This window comes from Siphateles boraxobius, unplaced genomic scaffold (genome assembly GCF_051911475.1).
Source record: "Siphateles boraxobius isolate OS27281-9 unplaced genomic scaffold, OSU_SipBor_1 56, whole genome shotgun sequence".
NCBI lineage: Eukaryota > Metazoa > Chordata > Actinopteri > Cypriniformes > Leuciscidae > Siphateles > Siphateles boraxobius.
The window spans coordinates 12,398,561-12,417,772 of NW_027509182.1; the positions used below are offsets into that span (position 1 = coordinate 12,398,561).

The 19,212-nt window shown below is 39.9% G+C and overlaps 2 protein-coding genes across 5 annotated transcripts in view; one reads left to right on the plus strand and one right to left on the minus strand.

Moving 5' to 3' along the window:
• Positions 1-6,664, plus strand: part of pappaa (pregnancy-associated plasma protein A, pappalysin 1a) — a 124,781-nt gene extending 118,117 nt beyond the window's left edge. For all 3 annotated transcript variants that reach the window (XM_077206779.1, XM_077206780.1, XM_077206781.1), the window contains one exon: positions 1,525-6,664. In XM_077206779.1, the coding sequence (XP_077062894.1) occupies positions 1,525-1,629 (105 nt within the window). In that variant the 3' untranslated portion in view covers positions 1,630-6,664. The remainder of the gene's footprint in view (positions 1-1,524) is intronic.
• A 10,108-nt stretch (positions 6,665-16,772) lies between these two features.
• Positions 16,773-19,212, minus strand: part of astn2 (astrotactin 2) — a 433,109-nt gene continuing 430,669 nt past the window's right edge. For both annotated transcript variants that reach the window (XM_077206841.1, XM_077206840.1), the window contains one exon: positions 16,773-17,932. In XM_077206841.1, coding sequence (XP_077062956.1) covers positions 17,695-17,932 — 238 coding nt within the window. In that variant the 3' untranslated portion in view covers positions 16,773-17,694. The remainder of the gene's footprint in view (positions 17,933-19,212) is intronic.

A 19,212-nucleotide genomic window follows, 5' to 3' on the forward strand; every position in this document is an offset into this window, starting at 1 on the left:
AATATTCATTGTCAACCATAGCAAGACTATATATCAGCCTCTTGAATCAAACTGCAGACTCGCACCCTCTTGTTTCATTCAAACATTATGGATTGCAGCGAATGCCTTTGGGAACTTAAGTTAAAAAGTGAAATCATAATCAAGGACCAATTTAATACTTAAATTAGTGTGCAATGTGGCTGTTTGAGCATAAACAACATTTGCAAAGTTGCTATGATAGCTATGATGTAAAGGAAGGGCAAAGCTTTGCCTCCGCTAGCCTGCTAACTAACATTACAGTATTGATGTAGTGTTTACTGTAGCTTTTGTAAACTCTTGCTTTTGTAAGACTGTTTACCGCCCCATAGGAAAACATTGATGAATGTTTGTTTTACCATAGTTTTCTGACAAATATTTTGTATCTATAAGAACATTACAAAAAAACATACCACTCTGAAACGTCCTTTGAAATCCGTGCTTGCAAAGTCTGTGCATGAAGTACGTTGTTTCTTAATATTGTCAGGGTCTGTATCGGGCTCGAAATGGTTTGAAATTGATGCCATCGTTAATATTTACATCTCGCTAGAGCTCGCGGTTATGAAGGGGCGGGACATTTCCTGAACACGTGCTAAGCGCTGCCAATCACAACACACAGGGGCCAGCTAACCAATCACAGCACATTTCGTATTTCGGAAGGAGGGGCTTCATTGAAAATGACACGTTCAACCAGACTGGGGAGAGAGGAGTTTTAATAATGTAAAATATGTGAAAAATTATGCGTTTTTTGAACAATCAAGCATGAAATCATATTCTAGTACACCCCAAAAACAAAATCAAGATTTCATAAAAGGGCATGAACAGGACCCTTTAATATTACTGTAATATTGATGGAGTTTTCAACTTCTTTCAAGATCGATTGTTTTGTACAATGTGATGGATTACGTTTTTCTTTACAAAGCCTTAAGCTAATTTACCTTATTGATTTAAAATTGCAGTACTCCACATATCTTTACTTTATTATGAGCATAATCGCATTATCATAATCACAATGAGCCACATTTTAAATCACAATGAGCTACATTTCAACCTACCAATGGTTTACATAGTCAAGTCAGTATGAAATCCGAAACTTTGTTCACTGGTACAAATAGACATGATGTTACTCCATAACCGATGCTATCATTTAGAAAATCCACTTTGTTGTGCACCAAGATAAATTGGCATACGAGTTCACGTCATGAACAAATCAGTCTTCTCGGCCTCTAAGACAAATGGTTAAGTGAACGTGCAAATGCGAAGTGCACATATGGTCCTAGTTTTGAGCGACTGGAGATGCAGTTTATCCGGAAAAGCATGTGAGGCCTGCCTCGAGGGAGACGCACCACAGCAGCTGGTGTCACTGACGCACTGCCAACATTCAATTGTGATGTCTAGTGCCAAACGCCATTCAAATTCTATTTTCAATCCCTCCAAGGGGCTCATCAATTTTTCAAGTCCAAGTGCAGAGCATGTCTTGACCAACATGTTTTTCTTTTCTCCTTCAAGGTGATTCCGTTTCCCATGTCTTGTGACCTCCGAAGAGAGTGCGCTTGCCGGGACCCCAACGCCTTGGAGAACCGAAAGGGCGAGCACTTGCGCTCACTTGGTTAAAAGCTCCACCAAGCCGGTGCGCGGACTGGGACAGGATTAGATATTCTTCCCAGAAATGCTGCTGCTTCACAGTTGTACCTCTCTCCTCTTATAGCTGTTCATCCTTTCCAAGTCTACCTGCAATCTCTTACAGTACAATACGTTTGGAAAAGGATCCCAATGCCATGACCCCAAAAAAGGACTGAAGCTGGTTTGTGTGGATGCATCAACATCACTTACAACCCCCCATCAAAAGAAAAAAATTCAAGCAAAACGAAAGCAAGTGAACCAGGACGAAAAATACGAGAGATAGCTTTCCATGCTGATGTGATTTGACCAAAGGCCGAAAAAAGCATCATCTCAAAAGAAGAAAGAACAGTTTGATTTGTTTTATTTTGTCTCAGTCATGTTTTAGGACGTGACCTCAGTCGTTCCTTGTGAAGCGGACTTGGTCCCAAAACAAGGATAGTACGATTGGCTGGAAGGCAATCACAGGATCGCAGGCCATTTTTAAAGACTTATCACTATCATCCTACAGTGAAACCATCAGAAATCCATCAAATATAAATGCGCAACGGGGAACGCCTGCAGGTCCCGTCGCACACTATTTATGAAATAATTGTGATTTGAGGTTTATTTAAAATGCACACGGATGGATCCGTGCATAAATGAGGTGAGAATGAATCGGTTTCTTTAGCATGGCTGCTGCTGTTGTTGCTGCTACGATTGCTGCTAATTAGTTAAACAACAGACAACAGGAATACACAGGCCATGATCCAGTGTGTCGTCAGTCTGCCTTAACACTTACCTCTGATCAATATAGCCGCCAATGACCGAACACCTCCCATTACAGCGCCAGGCCAGTGCTGAATTGTAACTCATCTGGTCAGAATGCATAATAGACACAATATATGAATGTAGAGGCCATTGTCATTAACCTTTTATTTAAAAGAAATGGTTAGTACACCCAAAAACGGACAATTTCATCATTATTTACTCACCCTCAGTTTTTATTTATGCATTTTTGTGTGTGAAAACACATATAAAAATAAGCATGCCCATAGAATGAGTTGAAAGCAACATGAAAGCAGTCTTCCGAAGCTGTTTTTATTTGTGTGTGTGATGAAGAGACTGAAATTGAAGATTTTATTCAAAGAGAATATCTCCATCTGCTGCCGCTCTCAAATGTCAGTCTCTGGTTACAACACCCATGGGAACCAATGACATTAAAGCGTGGTGTGACGTCCAAAGGTGCCATACTTAAATCTAACCTTTGGTCTGTTCCTCACACAAATCTATCAGCTTCAGAAGACCACAATTGACTACTATTGTGGTACTTTTCATTATTATATTGACCCTGATAACGTAATACAGAAAAGCAAAGGAGACCCTTTCACACTATTTCTAATGTCAGTGAACGTTGCCAGTCGAAACCACTTTTAAAACGTAACTTGCCGCACATGTGCCAACTTTTTAAACACTTGAAAGTGTTTTTAGCCCATTTGAAACAAGTTAAAATGCTACGGGCGCTTGTGCCATCGATGTGCTGCCAAAAAACAAAACAAAAAAAGCGCTTCTATCTTCACCATAATCAAAATTACTTTATATACGAAAAATCACCATAAAACAAAACCCGGCCAAATAAACAAGTTGCTTACGAGTCAATAACTGGATCACTATTGCAATGATTGTGTTTCTAGCACGTTATATGTTTGGCAACAGTTTTTCTAACCCTAATTGATGGAGTGTGTAGCTTTTCATTTCTTAAACACCCATGTTTGAAGACACATCATGGCCATATTCCTGGATGATATGTCAGATTCATCAGGCTCAGATTGTGAAAGAATGGTTGAGAGGAACACGAAGAATCATTTTCACACACGAATCGGCTCCTCTGAGATCGGGTCCAGATCTTAAATGCATTGAAAGTGTTTGGGATTTGCTGGAGGAGACTTTACAGAGCGCTGGACTCTTGCATTGTCAATACAAGATCTTGACCAAGTATTGATGCACCTCTTGATGGAAGTAAATGTTAGATGCATACATTTTTGGTCAATATCTTGTATTGACAATGCAAGAGTCCAGCACTCAGTAAAGTCTACCCAAAATGAAAAACTACACACTCCATCAATTAGGGTTAGAAAAAGTGTTGCCAAACATACAACATGCTAAAAACATAATAATCATTGCAATAATGATCCAATCACAGACTACGAACAGCAACTTTTTTTTTCCCGGCAGTGTATATAATAACACATTGTTTTTTTTGGCTACCAACTGTGAACGTTCCCTTCAAACAGACCTCTTCCCCTCATGGCCTTAAAATATGTTGTCTAGTTTTCCACCGTCTGTGAATCTCCACGTTTGACTGGTGTGTCAGACTTGCTCCTGAAGACTATAGTTGTCCTCTAGGAGCTGAATGTGACACCACTGATCTATACTGATGTCCCCTGGTATTGACTGTTCGTTCAAAATGCCCCAAGTCATAATCTGGAGACATGTGGTAAAGTAAGAAGTTATTGTAGTATTCCTCTGCTGGAAAGTTCACAAAACTTCATGCTTATGCAGAACAACTAATAACACTTTACAATAAGGTCCTGTTAGTTACATGAACCAACAACATAGTATTTGTTAATATTTGATAACATAAGTTGATAACAAAACATACAGCTGTTCATTTCATGTTAGCTGAGGTCCACTACATAATAATAACAACAGATACAACATTTGAAAACTTATTGTAAAGTGTTACTGAACAACTATTTCCGATAAGGTTTTTTCTCTATCATTAATGTTATGAATTTAGTGCGATCGGGCCAAGGCTGAAGAAAATGGCTCCTTGAATATTCGGCCAAAACATTTAGGATTATTTTGCCTAATGCCTAATATAATAACTTTATGACATTTATAATTAATAATAAAAAAAAATAAAAAATGGAAGCAACACTTATTGAAGAAAGTCAAACAACCATATCATTTTTTTATGCGTTTATTATCGAGTCTTCGTATGTATGGCATAAATAATTCATCATGAGATGCAGAAGTCAATAGTTTCCTTTTATTCTGCTTGTAGTGTCACAGGTGCAGTCATTTATATTTCTAAAGAAACGATAAAGTAAAAAAGACAAAAAAAAAAAGAAAAGAAATAATAATAAATAATATTCGTATGTACTAGTAGTCAGTATTCGTGTCATTGACCTCAGTTGCTGCACTTTGGGTAGCTCATTGAACGAAAGGCAAATCTTCTAAAATCGCTGCTATTGTAAGGCAGGACAAATTGGGAGGGAATGTGTTTGTGGTGTTTTATGTTCCTTATTACTGTATGATTTAATCATATGCCTCTGATTACTGATGATTATTGTGGTTCCACTTGCTTCACGTCTAGTTTTATTGTAAACACTCAGAGCAATGTGACACATGGACGCAATTTTATTGGATTTAAATGCCTTGTCAGAACAAGTGTTTGGGATCATGGAAAACTGGCTTTAATATTTATGTGTGGAAAATAAGTCTTTAATTGGGTCATTGTATGTATGTGTGTTTTTATATATGTTGTGTTAGCGTTTTTTGTTTTATTTGTTTGTTTGTTTAATCAGCCATCTCATGAATTAGGTTGAAGGATTTCTCATTAATATTATTAAGGAACTACAGCACCCAAAGATGAAATAAGCGTAGGAAATATTTCAGCAAATACTATACAATGCACGAGAGTACAACAATTATAATAGTGATAATGTATGAAGATTTTGTTTGTTATATATGCTTGGGCGAACAAATACCTGAAATTATGTAACTACTCAAGATACCAATAGTCAGCATTTATTGCCAAGATGGACAGCAAAACTGATCAGCATCCACGTTGCCAAATGAACACAAACATTATGTCACTTGCCAACTTACTGACAGCGCTTGTGACGGACAGGCCTGTCAGCCAATGCTTTTTTCTCTTTTAATGCTGAAGAAATGCACTGGCTTCACTCTTCTCACACTTGTTATACGTTTCTCCGTCAGCGATCAAAAATACCAATGTGGAATTACACCAAATCCTCATTTTCATGCGTCTCCAATCCCTCAAAGCGTGCAGGTCTAAAACAAGGTCTGTTGGCTTGTTTAATTAAGTTTTCAGTGGGATGTTATACACATACACACACACACACACGCACACACACACACACACACCACACAAAAGATTTCTTGCTGTACCTCATGCCTGTAATGTTTGCTGCTTCCATATTTTTGTGATTTGCATCTATTAGCAACATATAGTAGTGTACATAGTTGAACTATTTATTAAGAGTGTTATACTTTTGTAAGTTATATTTTTTATTATGTAAGTTATTTGTACAATGGTCTTATAAATGTAAAATTTAGTTATAGGGGCTCTTGTATTATTTCTCTTTTGTTTATTCTTTTATCCATTGCTAAAGTTGAAGAACAAATACAATAGTTCAGAATTATATATTCAATTATCTCTCTTTTTTTGTTGTTGCAACAAACAAATAGAACACATAATGTCATTTAAGAGAAAAAAGGCTTGCGCCTTGTGTTTTTGTCACAGAATGTCACTCTGGAAATACTGCCACTAATGCAGTCGAGACATGATTGTAACTTCTATGTTGTAATATATGTATGTAATTGTTTGTTAACACAGTACATTTATTCTATGGCATAAAGGAGAATGGGATCATGACATATCTTGCAGTTTTAAAAACTGAAAATTAACTTCTGTATACATGTGGAATCCGAAACATCCAGAGCTCACATGCATCAGCACTGGACAGGTGAAGAAAACATATTTCTGTTTTTGTCCAGGTGTCAAAATATGGACAAACACAGCAAAACATCAGCGTTCGATGAGTCCGAGTTTCTTCCCTGACTAGCGCTCACTATTGGGAGTCCTCAAAGTTGACATGTATTTCTTTGAAAAGTTGGTTGGATGGTGTGAAAGAAGAAAAAAAACAAACAAACAAAAAAACGAATGGAATTGTATCAAGAGTTTTATAACGGTTTAATATCAATGTCTCAATTATGAAGATGTAAATAGTGATGTGAAAAAGTGTACCAGTAAAATTGCCTTGTATATTTAAAGAGATTCATTAGACACAACGATACGTTTATGACAGTTATTTAAATTTGAAATGCGCATATACATCATCTGTCTTGTACTTCAAGTGTCCTTTAATTTCAGCCAGTGTTTTTAATTCTCTTGAAACAGAAGTGTTGTGCCTGTTAAACCCATCTGTGTTTGGTGATGGTCATGCTGGCCATGTCTGCTCTTGACCTCACATTGCTAATAAATTATGACCAAAATTCTGTCAATATTTTGACCTTTGCTTGATTCATACACATAATGCATAACTCTATCCAGTTGAGGGGATTCCCAATTCAGTATGTCACTAGTGTGGATAGAGTTGATGTCTTTCCATCAGAATTCACACGTATATCTCTATCTGATATCTCGATTCAAGAAACAAGATGCATTTTAGGGTGCTTACACATTTCCATAGATGATATATGTTGTGACATGCTTGTTTTTTGGGGTAACGCTTTACAATACGGTTCTATATGTTAACATTAGTTTACAATGCAATAGCTAACATGACATAACAATGACACGGTTTTACAGAATGTATTTATCTAGGTTTATATTCATTCCTATGTATAATACATTTACAGTGGTGTAAATTAACATTAGCTAATATATTATGAAAAAAACATTAACAATGAACAGTATAGTCTGTTTATACATTAACAAAAAAAAAAATCTGCAATTGTTTTGATAAGCTGTTGTTTAATGCACTAATGTTAACAAATTGAATCTTATTGCAAAGTTATATTTTGGTGCTCTGGATTACTGCAAACATATCTGATGTATCACTATTTGAAAAATCAATGACTATTTCTCCATCATGTATTGTGTATAAATAAAGCAGTGGTATCTACTCGGTGGTATCGTCACTTTATAACCATTCCAGTGTTTTTCGGGATTGGATCCGGTGTGTGTGGGATTTGGATTTGGAAATGCAGTTTTCTTAAGTTGACGTGCATTCAAAATAAACTGAACAATCAGGTAAATATGAAACAATATTTGGGTTTCATCCAAATTGGAAGAACCTGAACATGTAATTGAATGTTAAAGAAATATTTCCTGAAGAAATTAATGCTAGCAAATATTGTTGTTTGCTGTATTGTGACTAATGGAACATCAGCAATTTAATCCACTCATGCATATTTACATTTATTATGTTGTTTTAATAAAGACAATATACTGATCTATTGTTTAAGGTGCTGCTGCTGCTGCTTGTTCTGAGACCAGATTTATTACAGTAACTCGTCCTATCTATCAGATTTACGGTTTTCCTAAAAAAAAAAGTGATCAAATCTATGAACAATCCCACAGTTTCATTGAAAGGTTAAAACTTTTACTTTAGCTTAAGCATGTTAGCAATGTGTTAAAACATGCAAATGTTTAAAATGCCAGAAACATGCGAGAAAAATGTTGACATGCTAACATACTGAAACATTTAAGAAACATGTTAGCAACATGTTAAAACATTATCAATGTGTTAATATGCAAAAATCTACGAAACATGTTAGCAACATGTAAAAACATTATCATTGTATTAACACATGCTAACATGCAAAACATTTAAAAACATGTTATCAACAAAACATTATAAATTTGTTAACACATGCTAACATGTTAAAACCCAGCAAACAAATTTAGGTTCTGGGAACGTTAGTTTTTGGTTCCCAGAACGTTCCTAGAACTTTCCCTTAACGTTAGGGGAACGTTCCCCGAACGTTTTCCTTGCGTTATAAAAATGGGACCTAAAAATAACCTACATGGAACGTTCCTATAACGTTCTTGTTTGGTTCCCAAAAAAAAATAACCTCATGGGACCATTCGGGAACGTTAGGGGAACGTTCTGTGTTTGCTGGGAAACATGTTCGAAACATGTTAACAACATGCAAAAACATTATCAATGTGTTAACTCGTGAACAGGCTAAATGTAAGAAACATGTTAGCAAACATAAAACTTTATCATTGTGTTAACACATGCTTACATGCTAAAACATGTAAGGAACATGTTATCAACAAAAGATTATTAGTTTTAACACATGATTGCATGTTAAAACGTAAGAAACAGGTCAGCAACAAAACATTATCAATGTGTTACGTTTACATGCTAATACATAAAAAATGTTAGCAACATGTTAAAACGTTATCAGTGTGAACATGCTAACATGCTAAAACGTGTTAGAAACATGTTAGCATCATGCAAAACATTATCAATGTTAATACACATGCTAATAAATAAGTTAACAATATGCTAGCAATGTGTTAAACTATGCTAACATGCTAAAACAGGTCAGAAATATTAGCAAAGTGCTAAAACACACTAGCAGCTTGTTAAAACATTATGAACGTGCTAAAAGCATGCAATCATTTTGTTAAAACATGCTAGTCACTTGGTCTTCAGGAACAGGGTTGAAACCCACTGGCATAGGCGAGCAGAATAATCAAACAATGCATACAAAATTGAACACTTCTCTACTATATAGTATGTGAAAAACAGTACGCCAAATTATGCCTAGTAGGCAATAACAACGCAGATGACCTTCTACTTCAGGTGAAATGACCAGCTAGATGTGATATATATATATATCATATAAGAAAAAAAATATATTTATATATAAAAAAATTATATTTATATATAATAGTATAAATGATAAATAAATATATACAGTATATACATGCAAATATTTCTTAGATATATATATATGCATGTGTGTGTATTTATATATATACAAAATAATTATACACAGTGCACACACATATATTATGTAAACACAAACTTTTATTTTGGATGCGATTAATCGCGATTAATCTTTTCCCAGCCCTAATATATATATATATATATATATATTATTTTTTTTTTTAACTCAGAAAGTGGAAGTCTGATGAAGGAATACCCACTGCTTTGGTCCCTGAGATGTTTCACAATGAGAAACAGACCATAGATATTTCTTCTCTTAACACAGACTTGGCATGGCTGTACAAGCAAGAACTTTGATCAACTGAAGATGACTGATCGCTTACCTGTTTTCAGTCATATAACCCTGTTGTGTCTCCTTAAAGATCAATCACTGAATGAGAATGTGCACTTTTTGAGCCTCTAAATGAATCTTGAGCAATTTAAGTTACGAGGGCTTGATCACTAGTTTTCATAATGATAGACAGAGAAGTCTCAAGTTTAAGATGGATCTCTCAAAAGAAAGAAAGGAACAAGATGCAAAATGAACTCTTTCCCTTGCCTGCGTCTTTTAGAAAAATTCCCAGCCAACTCCAGCAAAACCTTCATGGCTCCCAGAATATTTTTGTATGAATATCTGTACATGCAATATATATCAAAAGGAAGAACAGACCCTCTGCTTTTAAACAAACAAACAACATTTTCATCTAGCTTCATGCATTTCTTTTTGTATCAACACTTGAATGTAAGTTTGTAAAACTTGTAACAAGCAAAACTTGTAACAAAAAGCTGAGAAAATCGCCTTTTTTTCCAAAGACTACAACGTGCTTAAGCAATGCTTTTATTGCTTGTTTCTGCTTTTGTTTTGCCAGTGTTTTGATCCAGAGATTGTTTTATATTTCATAAGATTCGTTATAGCACCTCCTACCATACAACAGTGAAAACATGGTTTTCCGGAAAATTGTGTCTGTGGCGAGGAAAGAGTTAAAGCCACTCTTGCGCTTATACTCTAAGAGCGGTCATAAACTGTGCTAAATTAGCTTTAGCATTTACTCTCATGTATAAATTAGTAAAACAAACACATTATGTATGGTTCCTCAATCATTAAAACAACATAATGCTGAGGTATATTGAACTAAATCCAGGAAACAAATGCAGTTCTTTAAAGTTTGAGAGGAACATGCTCATGAAATCTGATCGATCACAACGCTATCCTTTCCTCTCTCCTGTGACAAATCTACTAGTGTCTTTAACCCGGTCGCCTCCTCACATCTAGTTACTGAATTTAAGAGAGTCTCACATTGGCCTCTTTGATGGATGTGGATCTCCCAGTCATATCCCGTGAGGTTTGTACAAAAAAATGTTAACTAAAACCATAAGGTTTCCCTGCCCCATGCTTACTAATAACTAAAGACTAGTTCTACAGGATTCACTACATGCATATGGGGAACTACTTGTTAGTAGGGGTGTAACCATGGTTCGAATTACGTGGGAGCCAGTGGGAGCTGAGCTCCCATAGAGAGAGTATGAGCTCCCATGAAAGCAGTAAAATCCTACACCTGTGGGGGCTCTAAAAATCATCAGCACCATCATTTTAAATTGCAAATAAAGCACTTTTTCCTTCAATAATCGAGGCATATTTGTTAACCCTTTCGCACGTACGTTCATAGCGGTGTGATTAGAACAGTCAGTGCATCACGTGATCAACTGCTAAATTCAAAAGTGCTTTCGCGCGTTGGCTGGCGCTGAGCCAGAGACAGATGCGCTCAATATATCACGACTATTCAGTGTTTTTTACCACATTAATGTTTATTTTAGGTTTCAGACATTTAAATACACAAAAGTAGCTACTAGCAAAAAAATGATTTGGGGGGACGCTAGGTAGGCCCCCACCAATATTTTAGCGAACTCCTTTCAGGGTTTTCCTGCATGGAATTACGAGCCTCCGGCTCTCAACAAAACTCGGCCTGTGGCCATTAAGTTTGCCGATAGTGCTGCGCGGGTCGGGCGAGACAAATAATAAAAAAAATTAGCCTACATTCAAATTAATCGAGGATGGATGACAGATAAATCATTATAATGTGTTGATTTTAATAAAGACACGGAACTCTTATCATGGTAAAACGAAATGAGCGTCACTCTTTTACTTTCGTTTTCAACAACGTAATTCTCTTTAGAGAAAATCAATCAAGGAAAACATATCAGGGCATTTACTACAGGTGTATTTTTTCAATGTAAATTATTTAATTTGATTGGTAACAGCCTACTGTCTTATTATTCTGATTTAATGTATTGATCAAATTAAGGAATATTTTAAAAGAAAGATGGAGCATAGGCTACATAAAATTAGAGGGAAAAATGCCCTATTTTAAAGGTAAAAAATGTATTCTGATAAGAGTGTTTGCCAACAGTGATGTAATGAAACATTGACAATTTAACTTTGAAGGGAGTAAAAAGCCTCTGTTTAGGATATTAAGGAAATGTAATTTTGGCCAAAGAATAACTTTTAATTTAAATAAATGTTAATTTTAAATCAGCCTACTTCAGTGTGATATTTTACCATATTATCATGCTTAACATTGAGAATTTGAAAAATTGTAATGATGATCAGATGCAGATCTAAATCAAAGAATATCATATGTTTGGGCGGTTGGATTATTTTTAACAGCGGATTCGGGTGACTCAAAGTGCACCAGATTAATGAATTTATCTTTAAAATGTACAAAATTGTCTTCCTGGGGGGGCATGCACCCAGACCGCCCTAGAGGTAACGAACTCCACACAAATATTCTCTACTCCTGTATTAATAAAAGTACGTTGAACTCAAAATAATGAAGTGCAGTATCTAGCTATTTATTTATCACATACACCACGCCTGTCACGATGAGGTGGAAGCAAGGAGGAAGCAGGATCCAATTGCAGCACACTTTATTTAATAGACTCAAACTACATAAAGACTCTGGCTAGGGCACAAGACTCAGGAACAGAACCACCAACATCAAGGTACAAGTACAACATTATTAAGAACTCACAAAGACTGGACTGAAACACAGGGCTTAAATACAAGGCCAAACAAGCTAAACAAGATAACAAGGGGGCGTGGTATACATGAACACAAACGAGGAGCGGGAAAACTGAACAGGACTGAACCAAAAGCACAAAGACCGGGGGAACACAGACAGACATTACAACATAGCCCCCCCTCTATGGGCGGCTCCCGACGCCCATCAAAACTAGAGACATAGTTCGGGAGGGTGGTGGAGCGGAGGCGGTCCCGGGGGAGGGATGGCGGGCCAGGTCCGTGCAGGGAACGGGACCGGGGTCTTGCGATGGCGGACCTGGGCCATGGAACATGGGCGGAGCTGGACGAACAGACTGCCAGGGCGGAGCAGGCTGTGGGCGTGTCCACGACGGAGCAGGCTGAGGGCGAGGCCACGGCGGAGCAGGCTGAGGGCGTGACCAGGGCGGAGCAGGCTGTGGACCCTCGGGCATCCAGGGCGAAGCTGTCGGACCCTCGGGCGTCCAGGGCGGAGCTGTCGGACCCTCGGGCGTCCAGGGCGGAGCTGTCGGACCCTCGGGCGTCCTGGGCGGAGCAGACCCTTCGGGCATCCAGGGCGGAGCTGTCGGACCCTCGGGCGTCCAGGGCGGAGCTGTCGGACCCTCGGGCGTCCTGGGCGGAGCAGACCCTTCGGGCGTCCAGGGCGGAGCTGTCGGACCCTCGGGCGTCCAGGGCGGAGCTGTCGGACCCTCGGGCGTCCAGGGCGGAGCTGTCGGACCCTCTGGCGTCCAGGGCGGAGCTGTCGGACCCTCGGGCGTCCAGGGCGGTGAAGACCCCTCGGGCGTCCAGGGCGGTGAAGACCCTTCGGGCGGCCACGGCGGTGAAGACCCTTCGGGCGGCCACGGCGGTGAAGACCCCTCGGGCGGCCACGGCGGTGAAGACCCTTCGGGCGGCCACGGCGGTGAAGACCTTTCGGGCGGCCACGGCGGTGAAGACCCTTCGGGCGGCCACGGCGGTGAAGACCCTTCGGGCGGCCAAGGCGGTGAAGACCCTTCGGGCGGCCACGGCGGTGAAGACCCTTCGGGCGGCCACGGCGGTGAAGACCCTTCGGGCGGCCACGGCGGTGAAGACCCTTCGGGCGGCCACGGCGGTGAAGACCCTTCGGGCGGCCACGGCGGTGAAGACCCTTCGGGCGGCCACGGCGGTGAAGACCCTTCGGGCGGCCATGCTGGAGAGGACCCTTCGGGTGGCCATGGTGGTGGCCTACTGCCCCCCCCCAAAAAATTCTTGGGGGTAGCTACGGGGTCGTAGCCTGGAGAAGGCACCGGCTCAGGAGAAAGAGGCAGAACCAGCGGTGAAGAGGGCTTTAGGCTGGGCAGGACCAGCGGTGAAGGAAACTCTGGGCTGAACAGGACTGGCGCAGGATCAGCGGGCTCTGGTGCAGGATCAGCGGGCTTTGGCGCAGGATCAGCGGGCTCTGGCGCAGGATCAGCGGGCTCTGGCGCAGGATCAGCGGGCTCTGGCGCAGGATCAGCGGGCTCTGGCGCAGGATCAGCGGGCTCTGGCGCAGGATCAGCGGGCTCTGGCGCAGGATCAGCGGACACCGGCTCAAGTGTGTGCGTAGCCCACACACACCACATGGCTGTGGCCATAATGGCCAGTGTTGCGGTCACTGAGGGCTCAGGCGGCGCATGCGTGGCGTGATCAGTCTCTGACTGGGAAGACGTGACGAGAACGGTCTCTGGCTGGACGGTCTCTGGCTGGACGGTCTCTGGCTGGACGGTCTCTGGCTGGACGGTCTCTGGCTGGACGGTCTCTGGCTGGACAGGCGGGACGTGGATAGGCTCCAGGGATACTGTGAACTGGCAGGGTGCTTCATCAGCCAAGCCCACCGTAGATGCCGAACCCCCCAAGTAAAGGGCCAGGTCAATATATCCCTCTAGGGTCCAACCGGTATAATCATCCGGCATCAGTTGCGCGATATCCGCATCCAGCCCGCTCCAGAACAGGTCCATGAGCTCAATGTCATTCAGCGATCCCAGATGGCAGCAGTTCAAAAAGTCCCTCACATACTTCTCGATCCGCTGGCCATCCTGAAACATAGAGGCTAGAAATCTTCTTAGTACCTGGTTGCTAACAACTGCTGGATCCATTGGCGGTGAGTTCTTCTGTCACGATGAGGTGGAAGCAAGGAGGAAGCAGGATCCAATTGCAGCACACTTTATTTAATAGACTCAAACTACATAAAGACTCTGGCTAGGGCACAAGACTCAGGAACAGAACCACCAACATCAAGGTACAAGTACAACATTATTAAGAACTCACAAAGACTGGACTGAAACACAGGGCTTAAATACAAGGCCAAACAAGCTAAACAAGATAACAAGGGGGCGTGGTATACATGAACACAAACGAGGAGCGGGAAAACTGAACAGGACTGAACCAAAAGCACAAAGACCGGGGGAACACAGACAGACATTACAACAACGCCTGCTCGTGGGTTACTTTTTCTTCTTTTTTTAAAGAGACCCCCACAAAGATGAAATCATAATTCGAACCCTGGGTGTAACAGTACACAGAAAAAAAACGGTTTGGGATGTACCTCGGTTGTGAAGTCACGTTTCTGTATGTTTTCAGTAGCAGGGGAAAACAAAGGCAGTCCATGTCTAGTTTTTGCTTTAAAAGTGGTTTCCTGAACAAACAATGTCAGTCTGTCAATATTGCTTCAATCAGAAGCAACATAAACTTCTGTTTATGCTGCTGTTGAAATCGGAGGGAGAGATTCAAAGCACTTACACTTTGGGTGCAAAATATTTTACAATAAGGTTATAATTATTGCACTCCCATTCTTTCCCACTCTATTTGGCATGCATGCACACACTGAAATGGAGATACTTGCTGTTATTAATGCCTTTGAGACGTGTTTTCCTCAGCGAACAACGTGACTTGCCATGTAGATTTATGATTTAGTTTTAAAACACTTAATATAAAGCATATCTCATGTTGGATCGTGCACCTCTCCGGCTCTGTGTGCTTGGTTATGTGTTCGACACCATCAAAGTATATCGATATAAACAATATTGTGCCATTTCAGTACGCTTATGTTTACCATTACACCTCTAGTATTTAGCATGACATTTACATGTTAAGTCACTTTTTTTCAACGTAAGTCAAGTGGCTTAGGAAGGTAGAGGAATTTAGAAGAAACAATGCAAAGCTGAGTTCAGTTGGTTACAAAATTCCCTCAACCCTTTTCGTTTCCTTAAGTATCCCGATCAAAATTTGTATCCTTCAAATGAAGACATGAACTGATATTTGGAAGTTATAACTAAACAGGACCCTAGGTGTTCACACAGGCTACAAGAGGTCATTTTACATGGAAGACACCATCTACAGTAAGCAAAATATCCCTGAACTCTCCGATATTTATTATGTATGCTGCTGTTGTGGCAATGAGACAATTGTACCTGTCGCATTGAGAGATTTCAAATGATTCAACACATGCATGTGAAAATAACTAGTGCTGACAAAGTGCATTGTTTTGCATGTTAAGTTGTGCATATGTATTGTGTTTATGCTTATTCCAGATGTAAAGCCGACAACTAAGAACTAGCGGCGACAAAAGCCGATGCTTGAACACACCAAAATAACTACATCCGACTCCCAACTAGCATATGTGTTCTGCATCTGAATGTATGGAAATAACTGTCTGTATCAGCAGGAATCAATAGTCTATGTCTGTCATTCGAAAGGAGGAACCCAAACTAGAACCTTAAACGAAGCAGTGATTGCTTACCATTTGAATATTGTCAATCATACTGACTGCTTTCTTCATTCCAGGCGGCTCATGTTGTTATGGAAATGTAAGATGCTCAGGTAACAGTCGTCTTAACTTCTTTACTCGCTTTTATTCTCGGCACTGACTCATTGGTCAGTCCTCAAGTCCTTTAAAACCTTTGGTTGTCTTGCATGCTTTACACATTTCACTTCTCTCTCAATGATGGTGCCAATGACATTGAGAAGCAGTTTTACCACTTAAAGGGTAAAGTTGATGCCATTGATTTCCACAGTATTTTTTTTCTACTATGGAAGTCAATGGGGTCCATCAACTATCTGGTTACCGACATTCTTCAAACTATCTTCTTTTTTGTATGACAGAAGAAAGAAACTCGTACAGGTATGGAACAACATGAGGGTGAGCAAATTATGACATAATTTTCGTTTTTGGGTGAACTGTCCCTTTAAGGCAATCAAGGAACTCATAGACAACTATCCCCAAATGCTGCAACAAGATGCTCAAGAGGCAACAGCATAAGTTTTAACTACTGAACAATGTAATTTAAGTTTTCCCCTTCATCTTACAGATTCTGCAGAAGGTGTTGTGTTCTACAATATAGATTGTCGTGAGGTAGTGTAACAGGTTTTTATTTTTCAATATTTAATTGATCCTTCACATATTTTAGATAAAACTGAGAAAACTTCTTGAGATTCTATATACATAATAGACCCTTCACCCCTCCCCCCACACACAAAAAATCATATTCACTTATTACATACTGCATTTACAATTGTATGTACAATAGCATGATTAACTATCACAATGAATATAGCATGGAATATAGCAACTTACTTACTGAAAATGTGTTGAGGCGAAGTTCTTACCATTTCTTCAACTGTGTTTTCAACAAACACATATTGTTCCCAGACAATCATTTACATAATAGTTCTGCACAATTCTGCTTTCTTTCGTACCACAACCCTTTGCCAAATACATTAGATGATTCACTTTGATGAAATCTGTTGGTCTGATTGGCCTTTCATTGCTTTGGACACTGTAAAGGAACATTCTTTCGGTTAAATATAATGTGTGAACGACAGGACTATACTTGTTCTCAATAGCTTTTTTTGTGACCCTGACATTATTCTTAGTCAGTTCTCTCAATTAATTGTGGCAAAACTATAAAAAGATTAATAGACTTGAATAGAAAAGAAGGAAAACCACCGAGAGATCATGTTCTCGTCTTGCTTGGCTAAGTATTCCAAGAGATATGTTTGCAAAATGAGTATCAGGGAACCTGGTTTGGAGATCTGCAGCACCATGCAGTTGAATTCTTACATTCATAAATAGTCCGTCAGTAGTGATGTCCTTGCAAGAGAAAAAAAATAAATAAAAAAATATTGGATAATAAATCATTACGAGGCTCTCTGAATTTGGAAACCTCCAAAAAGAAAAGAAAAGAAACAACAAAGCCTCCTCTCACAGTCTCAAAGTCATTTGGATTTAGAAAAAAGAACAGCCAGACGTGAGACCATAAGAGAGAAGGTCAAGTCTCATCGTAATTTTGACTTTCCGTATATGTTGCGTTGCACTGATATGACTTTCTCCAGACAGGCTAGCCGGGTTTCGTGAAGTGAACTGTGCCATAGAGTGCCTCCAGGTCTCGTGTCGTCACTGCGGCACAGCATGTACGGGACGCTCTCGGTTCGGCTCTGGATGAAGCCGCTGCGAAGGAGCGAGCGACAGAACAGACTGATCCGGTCCGTTCGTCTCAGGATCAGATGAGCCTTCCTGTGGGGGACAGAGAGAGAGAGAGAGCGGTCAGTGTGTGTGTGTGTGTGAGTATCAGGGTCATTTCTAATGAGCCTGCTACTAATCAAAAAACAGAGATTCTAATTATTGGAAAAAAAACTTCCACACGTAATAACCTAGAATACCGTCTAACACTTGATGGCTGCTCTGTTAAGTCTTCGTCATCAGTTAGGAACCTGTGTGTGCTCTTTGATACCAATCTTTCATTTGAAAGTCACGTGTCTAGTATCTGTAAAACCGCATTTTTCCATCTTAAAAATATATCTAAATTACGTCATATGCTCTCATTGACAAATGCTAAAAACTAGTTCATGCGTTCATGACATCAAGGCTAGATTACTTTAATGCTATACTGGGTGGTTGCCCTGCACGCTTAATAAACAAACTACAGCTAGTTCAAAACGCAGCCGCTAGAGTTCTAACCAGAACCAGGAAGTACGACCATATTAGCCCGGTTCTGTCAACACTGCATTGGCTCCCTATTAAACATTGTATAAATTTTAAAATATTGCTGATTACTTACAAAGCACTAAATGGTTTAGCTCCCCAGTACTTGAGCGAGCTCTTAACGCATTATAGTCCTTCACGTCTATTGCGATTTCAAAACTCCGGCCAGTTGATAATACCTAGAATATCTGAATCGACTGCTGGCGGTAGATCCTTTTCCTATTTAGCACCAAAACTTTGGAACAATCTTCCTAACATTGTCCGGGAAGCAGACACAGTCTGTCAGTTCAAAGCTAGACTAAAAACACATCTCTTTGACCTAGCATTCACATAACACTCTATAGACTCCTATAATTCAAAATTAGGCTGCTTAGGTTAGGTCAGCCGGAACTGGGAACACTTCCCTTAAATCCTGATGTACTCATTACATCATAAGAAGAATGGCATCTACGCTAATTTTAGTGTCTTTGTTTATCCCGAGGTTTTCCCGCAGCCTGCCGGATCCAGGCCGTTTCCAGATCTGACGAAGGACTTTCGCCTGGACCCGATGACAATGCAGTGCTGAAGTGCCAACTAGTCTCTCCCTATGGAGGATCCCTATACCACTCTACAGATAAAGCGTTGTGGAATTTTTCGGTTCGCGTACCTACCCGAAGTGATAAGATAAAATAAAATTCTGCATCAAAATTTATAGACAAGACAAGTAGTTTGTTTAGGCATGGTTTGTAAGGAATTACAAACCTGCGCACATATATTCAAACGCACATAACTATAGAATCAATTCTTAATGCGCATGTGAACGCCATCAGCGT